The sequence below is a fragment of the Fulmarus glacialis genome, unplaced genomic scaffold (assembly GCF_000690835.1).
Source record: "Fulmarus glacialis isolate BGI_N327 unplaced genomic scaffold, ASM69083v1 scaffold34896, whole genome shotgun sequence".
Taxonomy (NCBI): domain Eukaryota; kingdom Metazoa; phylum Chordata; class Aves; order Procellariiformes; family Procellariidae; genus Fulmarus; species Fulmarus glacialis.
In genome coordinates, this window is record NW_009220646.1 from 7,165 (window position 1) to 16,521 (window position 9,357).

The 9,357-nt window shown below is 38.1% G+C and overlaps 1 protein-coding gene across 1 annotated transcript in view; it reads left to right on the forward strand.

Moving 5' to 3' along the window:
- The first annotated feature begins 4,662 nt into the window (after positions 1 to 4,662).
- The window catches only part of LOC104078987 (E3 ubiquitin-protein ligase UBR3-like), a 25,508-nt gene continuing 20,813 nt past the window's right edge, over positions 4,663 to 9,357 (forward strand). The window contains exon 1 of the mRNA XM_009580838.1: positions 4,663 to 4,739. Coding sequence (XP_009579133.1) covers positions 4,663 to 4,739 — 77 coding nt within the window. The remainder of the gene's footprint in view (positions 4,740 to 9,357) is intronic.

Below are 9,357 nucleotides of genomic sequence, written 5' to 3' on the forward strand. Positions count from 1 at the left end.
TGTTATAATGTACATTCTTCTTGATAGTCCCAGCGAACTTTGGGAGAAGAAGGGCGTAACGTCTCTAGTCTGGTAAGATCTTCACACAGCAGTTGAGGCAAGGATGTTTTCAATTCCACTTGCGGTGAACTGCTGTGTCACTGTGTTTTGTGATCTTTTGACATTGTAAATATGAATGCTGATTTATAGAATGAAAAAAGAGAAGACTGGATCAAGTAGAGATTTTCATGACAGCAGTATGTGTTTTTTACATCCTTCCAAAACATAAATATGAGAGAGACTAGGGGAATAAACACATCATCTAGACTTTTGCAAGCAAAACAAAGTCAGCTAATTCCTTAATTTTCTTTGTCATCGTTATTACGGCACATTTGCTATTCATTGCAGAAGTGGAATTAATCACAGAAAAAATCCTCTGATTTCAACTTTGGTAATTTGAGAGTTGAGTTTACAGTCAAGAGACTGGAAAAAAGAAAGAAGAAAAAAAGGCTGCAAAACTCATGTAGAAATTTGGGGTGACTTTGGCCAAGACCATTTTTATAAGTTCTGCCATTCATCTATCAAATCCCTATCTGGTCATCTCTCTGAATTTAGTCTTCTTTTGTGCTGTGCAAACCACGCTAGACATGAAAAGAGCTGTGAAATCACCTTTATAGACTCTTGCTTTATGCACTTTGGCATAGCAGAGTATTTTTAAGAGCTTTGTCAACATCTGTAAAATCAGTGTGCTTTAATACTAAAAATAGTAAAGAATGCAGCTGCAGGTGCTAGTGGATAGGCAGTGTGGATATGTAGACAAAATACCCATTATCTTTCTTTTTTGAGGGGAGCAGCATTAGAACACTTCCCCTAATAGCTTCAGTTCCAGTGCAAAGACGGGGTCTTATCCTTTGAGCTGTACCGATTCCTTTGAGCTGTACCGCTAAGTACCGATTCCAACTGAGTTTATTGCTCCTCTCTCACAACAGGATAACCCTGAGAGGCAGAGCTGGTATTGGGAGAGTTGAAAAGAATGTACCAAGAGCAGCAGTGTATGGAACAACAGATTTATTTTCGTAATTTTTAGAAATGGATTTAGGAAGGCTAATATGAATCAATGTTAAAGCTAACGTCTAACTGCTAATCTAGATGATTCTGTTAAGTGTTTTATTAAGCTTTACATGTACTCTGTGAAAACAAAGACCATCTAAATGGTTGGGAGAATTGCAACAGCGCTGCTTCAATGTAGATAGTATTTGAGTCATACGAACATGTTCTAAAGCCAGTAATAATCTTGCCCACTTAATGTCTAAATCTTGGAATCCTGCCAAGCCCCTGATGACTTGCAGCAGTGAGTTATATTGTGCATTCAAATTTTGTGATTTTTATATGTATTCAATTTAACTGGATGCAGCCTGTCTCAAATATTACGAAGTTATTAGGAGAGGAGGACCATATTCAAATTCTTTTCACTGTTTACTTCTCATGATTTGTTATCAATACCTGTAATGCTCATTTTGTTGTGACTTCATAATTATCATTCTTTAATTTCGTTGCTGTTGTGCTTTCTAAAATTAATATTCTTCTACCAAATTTTGTTAAGAATGTTAATTTGGAGACTCTGAGCTACACTTGGATCCTGTCGTTCCCATTGACAAAAGTGGCTGTCCGGGAGAGAATTGGCCGTAAGATACAGTGTGGGTGGTGGAGGGGTTTGGGATGCCTGGTGGGTTGCGGCCTTCCTTTCCATTCTTCACAAGACTAAGCAAGGTGGTTGGCTGTGGGCTGTTGTCATGGTAATGTTTTGCTTCTACTTGTTTAAAAAAAAAAAAAGTGTATTTTAAAGCTTCTAAGGTATAGGGTATAAGAAGCTTCTAAGCTTCTAGGATATAAGAAAATGGGAGGATGTTCTGTATTTTTATGATACGTTCACAGGAATACACAGGAAAAAACCCTCTGGTATTCGTTTGGCCCAAGGCAGATTTCTGCCAGTCCTTCAAGCATAAGAATATGGTGAAACACCAAGCACTTTGTGCACAAAGAAGTTGCCAGTTCTAGATTGCGGCGCTCTGGTGTTTTCCTTGGCTTTCTCCAATACTCCATAATCACAGCCAGTCTGAGGCAGATGTGGTGTTTGTGAAATGTTTGTGAAGAAATGTTTGTGAAGAAAAATGTTTGTGAAGAAACAAACGTTTGTATCTTCCTCTGACTAGTGCTTAGTTTTTGCTAATTGTTCGAAATCTCGGAAACGCGGATAGGGAGGCAGTAGCCGAACGGGAACTCGGTTGTGCGCGCGCGGGCGCGGCAGCCGCCAGGCCGGGTGTGTGGCAGTGCCCTCGCTAGGGGGCAGTGTTATGCCTTGGTTACCGCGCGCCGAGGAACGCGCGTGGCTGTGCTGCGCGGGCGTGCGCGCGTCATGGCCTTTTTAAGTGAATTCATAAAAAATATTTCGTAAAAGGTCGTTGTAAGCGTATCTCATTACCTACCTCCTAGCTTTCCGTTTACCTGCTAAACACGTTTTCTTGCAAAGGAGTGGTGGCTGCCTTAATCACAAACAAAAAGTACTGTCTGACAAGGCTGCTAAACTGAATTTTTCTGTTCAGATTCAGTCGATGTTAAAATGTATCTTGATTCCATAAATGTTACACACTTGGAGATTAGAAAGAAATTCTCCAGGGCTAGAATTTGATGCTTGCCTGCTTAATTTCATATCACTAGAAGCTCGGGAAAATAGCTATCAAAGGAACAAAGGGTTAATTAATTATGCTAAGCATTTTTTTTACACAGTTGCCCATATCCGTTTGATGCAAGGAGCAGTTCAGAAAAAAATTGCATTCCTTTTAGTAGCAGAGAGGCAAGAGGGAAGGAACGGATACCTTCATGGGTTTCATTCCAAATAAAACTATACTGTTGGGGGTTTTTTATTATTATTTTGATGAAATACCAGTATATTTTCAGGGTTTTGAAGTTTGCCAGCAAAGCAATGTTTTGTTAGAATCTCTTGCCAGGAGGAAAGATGACTTATTTTTTCCTCATTGACTGTTTTTATTCAGAAAGCAGGTGACAGCAATCAATTCCAATGCCATCTACATCTCCAATTATTTTACAAACCCCAGGAGCTAATTACAGCCCTCAGGCTCTGGCAGTCAGCTGACTTCATCATGCGACTTTTTTGGCCATTGCGTACCTCTGAGTAATTGTCTATTTATGGAAAATAAATTAATAGGTGCTATTTCTACTTAAAAAAGGGGACCTGTGAGTGAGGGTGTAGGTTGAGCAACTGGGTTGTAGAGAGAAGGGAGAGAGATTAACAGAGTAGGAGGCAAAGGGATCAATTGAAAGAATAAAAAGGGGGGGAGGGAGGGAAGGAAGATGGCAAGATACTAAGGGAAAAAGTTAAAATGAAAGGAAGGAAAGAAGCAGGATCCCAGAAAATTGAACAGGAGAAGCAAACATGGCAGCAAATAGCAAGATATAGTGTGACAGGAGGAAAAAAGTGAGCAAAATCATGGGAAATAGTATTTTAAATCATGATTTCAATATAAAGCTATGAAGATAAAAAAGATGCATTTTTCCCAAACTGTAACTGTATTATGAACACAGAAAAAGAAGTGAAGTCTGAGATTCTTATTGTACATAACTCTCTGAAAATGCTGTCAACATCGATGGTGCCTGACTTCTTGGCTCACTTAAGGGGAGAAACGATTAGATGTTATCTTTATCTGTGTTGATCATATGATTTATAGAGAAATGAAATGTGCATTTTAATATATGATACTGCAGTAACGTGCATGAATAATAAACCAAGCATCTTCTGTTCAAAAGGTTCTAGAAGTGTTTTGCAAATGATGTTTTTGACACAGTGTATGTACGGAAGGTTTTGAATTGATGAATATCAGCAAACTTTGCCTGCAGGTTGTATAGACAAATCTATGCCGTTATAAAGACCATTGCTACTTTAGTGTCATTGTGGTGTGGTCAGAAGTTTGGGGTTTTTTCTCTTCCAAAAGTTACCTACAAAATAACCTTATGAAGGCAGAAGGAATAATAACCTTTTAAGGCTGAAGTGACTCTGCTATAGGCCAGAACTTCCAGCAACTTTAAGTTAATTTCAAATATGTTGTGCACAGAACTTAACTGTGAGAGAGAGGAATAAAAGCTCTGTGTTAAAAGTATATCAGTCTCTGTTTAGAAGAAATGTTTAGGAAATCATGTCTTCTGACATAAACTGAAGAGGGAAGTGAAGGGAGCATAGAACCTTAGCAACATAACAGCATATGAAACAGGGTTTTTAAAAAGACCTATAATTAAGTATGTGGAGCTGGTGCTTTATGAGCACTAAAACAACTGAGATCTGGTCGAAGCTTTCTAAACAGCCTTCCTCTGTTTCAGAATTTCAGAAGAGAAAAAAAAAAATTTCATATACATGCATGTATATACATGCACTGCCTTCTACTGAAATCTTACTTCTCTTCAAAACCTTTTTTAAAAAGTAAATTAAAAAAAAAAAAAAAAAGCTTGTTAGGGTACCAGCTTATTTGGAATGACATGACAGAGTTTTCAGAATCGTGTAAAATAAATGATGGCAACTTAATGTAAAATACTTCATATTGTTGTATATAATAATCAGCAATCTATCTTTTTCACCATTCAGATCAGCTGTTCCACGTGTTGGCCATGCACATGCGCCTCTACAGTATAGATTCTGCATACAATCCCTGGAGAAAACTAACCCAGCCGACGCAGGATCAAAATTCAGAGCAAGTATTTTAATTTACCAAATATCAGTTTTACCTTGTGAAAGAAACATCCTTACAGGGGGACTTTGGGTTACTCTCTGTCTTAATTTAAATTCTCTGTGAGGTAGGCTGATGAACTTAACATCTAAAAATTGTATGTATATATTTGTAAAAATAAATTTTCAAATTTCTTTTACATAAAATTGACACATTCCAGTTTTGAGTTGAAGCTTAAGTATACCACTTGCAAGCTTAAGCACACGCAAATTTAATAGTATTGGGTAAGTGGATAGGTGCACTGCTGTTCTTGGTATAAATGCTAGACAAAATTTACATTGAGATTGAGTTCATAAATAGTTTATTGAAAGTTGGGCAATGACTAATAGCTGTTACAGAAATAACATAGGTAGGCCTAATATATGTGAGAAATAATTCTATTTGAAGCTAAAAATTTTTATCATGCTTGTTATTTTAAACAAGTTATTTACCTGAGGTTGCTTTTAAAACATTACATATACAGCCGTACAAGGATTAATAATATAATAAATGCAGCCGTGTTATCTGTGTTCCACAAGGACTCATCTCCCTACTTGACTTAAGACCCTTCACTTTTCAGATTCTACCTCGACGGTGAGAAGAAAGGCTTCTTGCCTAAAACCAGATAATTATTTTTCCTTGTAAGAAACGGAAAAGGAAAACAGTTGTGGTTTGTTTTTTTTTTTTTTGTCTTGGCACGTTGGGCATCTTCTTCATAGCTAAGGTCTCCACTTTGTAGCTTGCAGTAATGTTGAAAAGACTGTCTTTTTAGTGCCTATCCAGCTGTGTATTTGTCAGTGTGTTTCTAGGAGCCTGAAGTGGAAAGCATCATGGGATTTCAAAAATTCATCTAGGATAGTGATGCCACAATCCTAATCTGCAAATTAGAAAAAATTAAAATGTTTGTGCTTGCTTCTACTTTGAGATTTTGTCCTCTTGGACCCAGGTCTTTTTTTGCAATCAACATTAGGTTATTGCAGTAATTAGTCTAGATTAACAGATTAGTTTATAAACCATTAGCAGAACAAAGCATCAAGAATCTTATAATGTGAAAACCTATGTTATTCAGCAGGCATTCAAACCGCTTTGAGAGTATGTTTTTGTGTGATTCTGCCCTGACCTAGATTGAACAGTGGAACAAGGTTAATAAATTTAGTGTATGGTTGACTGAGTTATACCAGGCAAAATTAAGATCACGTTGATAGGCTGTTGACAGTCAGAATGGCTGTGGGACTGATCATGCACTTCTCATTTTGGTATTTGAAGAGCTTGCTGGCTTTAGAAGCAGCTGTTAACAGAGCTGTTAACGTGCTTTTCCTGCACATGCAACTTTTTTTCGCTGTTACAGACTTGATGGAATTCACCATGCATTGGTCATATCGAGGTTAGATTGCTGCAAGTTAGATTTCGTTAGGCAATATTTTGAATCACTTCGAAATGAATGGTACTGTAGACCATAATGGCTTGCTTTGCAGGTGGTGGTGTGTGTTGGGAATGCATTTGAGCAGTTCTCTTGTTTTCTGCACTGGTTTTCAAGTTTTCTTGGTAGACTTGCTGATGTTGGTTTGACACTAAGTCCTAAATCGTTTAGGAAGCTACAACTGAGAGATCATCCATTTTGCCATGAAATAGTTTACTGTTGAGATGCACAGATGCAATCAAGCTGGAATTTTTTTGCTCACTCCTTGGAACGTTTTTCCTACTTCAGTCTGGAGGCCCTGGAAAGCTGCAGAGGAGGCATCTTGGGGACATGTTTTTAATGTATAAATTAGAGCATAAGATGGATATCTGTAATTATATTTTAGAAATTTGAAGTAGTAGTTTCACTTTAAGTTGGCATTCATATGATTGGTGTGTATGATCTAATTGCACGCTTCTTAGAGTCACACAGCCTTTTGAGAAATCCAGAATAGCAAATTTTTTCAGGTACAAAACAGAGCAATTAGCAGGTGATACACTGCTGTAAACTGAAGAAGATGAAGAGGGTGGTGGAGAAACACCACTGCAGATTTAAGATGTGGATAGCACTCTGCCATTTTGAAGCTAACCAAGTAATCTGAATCATCAGCCTGACCAGTACGTGAGACTTGTAGGAAAAAAATATCAATGAAAGGAAAAGATCTATATTATCTGACTATATTACTGTGATTCCAAACAATTTAACATCAGGAAAGCCACAGGAGCAAAATAACTTTAAACCAATGTGCTATATTTTTCTATTTAATTTTTACTTTAAATTATTATTTCAGTTGAAAGCAATTTTCCAGAGAAGTTAGCTGCATCTTTATGTATTTAAAAGGATAATTTTCAAAACTAAAAAAGAAAATAATCCGTGGGATACCGGTGCCATTGCATTATCTTTTCACCCTTATTTAATTGTAGTTACTTTATTTAAATACATAAATATTTACAATTAAAACTAACCAGGTACAGAGCTCACAATTTTTAGCTATCTAATCTACAACCCAGCTATCATTATTCATAAGTCATGCCTTAGTTTGATGTGTCTGGGAGAACTGATCAAAGTAATTTGTAAAGACACTCACAGCATTGCTCTACTACACCTCCCAAAGCCCCTCGTTTTGCCCGGTGTCATCTTCTACAACTGTACCTAGATCGCTCTGTAGTTGAAAATGGCAGCTGAGAGGAAAGACAGGAAGGAGCTCATGCAGTCACACCAAGGTAAAGTAGAAATAAGGAAGTTTTGAGCAAGAAGATACCCGATTGAAAAGGGCCTAAATAATGTGAACTGTTTGAAGAAAGAGGGAGGAAAAAAGATAAAGCTAAATCCGATGAACTGTGAATGGTATAGTGGATTCTTTCTCCTATGCAGTTCATGTTGTGAAATTTAACATACAGTTGGTCCCACAGGCTGTGCTCAAGCAAATTGTTCTACTAGGGGCAGATCTGGTTTCAAGGGTGATCAAGTAAACAATTATTGTGGTGTAAGTGGGGAATAATAGCTTCTGGCAGGGGGCAGAGAAGGAGCAGCTGGAGGCAATAATTACTAAACCCAGATGTGAATTTAATGGACTAATCCAAATAGCCAGAGTTTCAGGAATGGCAAACCTAAAATAAAAGGATATACATTTTTAAAATTTTACGTCTCTACGAAGGCTGAAATTTTTTTGTCTATTTTGACAGACAATATGTGTTGGCAAAGAATGATTCGGTAAAGCATTAAGGATCTTTGCAGTAGAAGCACTTGCAGGGGGGAAATGCATGACAAACTGAAATGCTGAAATATACTGGGTTATTTTTAGGGAAGTGTTTTGCTGATGTTTGTTCTAAGGTAGATCACTTTGGTGATTGTTTATAGTGTCATACTGGGACAAGAAACTGCAGCACAGGGATGGGAACGAGCAACTGTGCATGGGAACATCTTAAGTCACATCTCCATTGCAGAAACTGTTGTGAAATGGGAAAAATAAAACAGTTTTTGTGAAGATAGTCCAAGGCAGACAGAGAGTAGGATGATGCGACAATAGGGTATAGTTAAGGTTTGTGCAAGAAGTGGTATATACGTATGCTGTAGCAGGACTTATGTGATCTATTCAATAAACACACAAATCCTGCCTGAAACACCGATGTCTCAGGACATGTGATACGGAGGTTTCGACAGTAATGCCAGCTTCAGGAGTACTTGCTCTTGGCTGTTTCTTCCTTCCCCTGTACTGTAGCTCACCATCTTCTTCAGCTGTGCTGATGTAACTTGAGCAGGCTGCATCATGAACAAAGCCAAGGAACTAATCCACGTTTTTAAAAAGGTTAATTTGAGTAAGTTTGGGAACGGGTGACAAGGGAGCGCTGGGGGCACAGTGGTGAAAGTGAGAATGGGAGATGCCTCATGTTGGTACTGTCAGTGAAATCCTGTGTTGTATAATGAGGAAAAACTGACCTGCTGTAAAATCTGCTGTGACACAATGACGAGCACATATGAAATTGTGATTATATCCTAGAGTGTGGCCAGAATAAATAGTAGAATTCTGCTTTCTTATTATGAACATCAGAAGCTGTGTATTACTCTGACCTTTCTGCAGGCTGGGATTTGTGGGCTGTATTTCTTATCCTGCAAATACTGAAGAGAATATAAATTTGCCCTAGTTGATTAAGCCCGCCTTTAGCTGTATCCATATCCCTGTGTCTCAGGTTTTCTGTACCTGACAGTTAGAAGAGCTGTGAGGCTCAAAAATTCCACTTTATTTATTGATTTTCTAACTTTATAATCCATTGGAGTTAGCATCAAACAAAAATTTTAAGTGTCTCTAGCTGAGAGAAGAGGGGAAGGGGAGCATATATGTAAGGGAAGGCCATAAGCAAATGCTGCTCGTTTCAAAGTAGAACAGAATTTTCTACTCCTCTGTATCCATTCCCGAAGAGGTGATTCCCGTATAACCTCTATCAGGAGGAGGATGCAGAATACAGAGGCAGAGTTGCTCAGCTGTCAGCTGATAGACAGCTCTGGTATTGGCACAGAGAGAGGTGCAGCCCAATTACCTTGGACTGGAGGAGAGGTCAGTTCCACAGAGAAAGTCGAGCAATGCATTTTTCATTTTGGTACATGTTTATATTGTACTGTGCACTTTATTTCCACCTCCCCCCC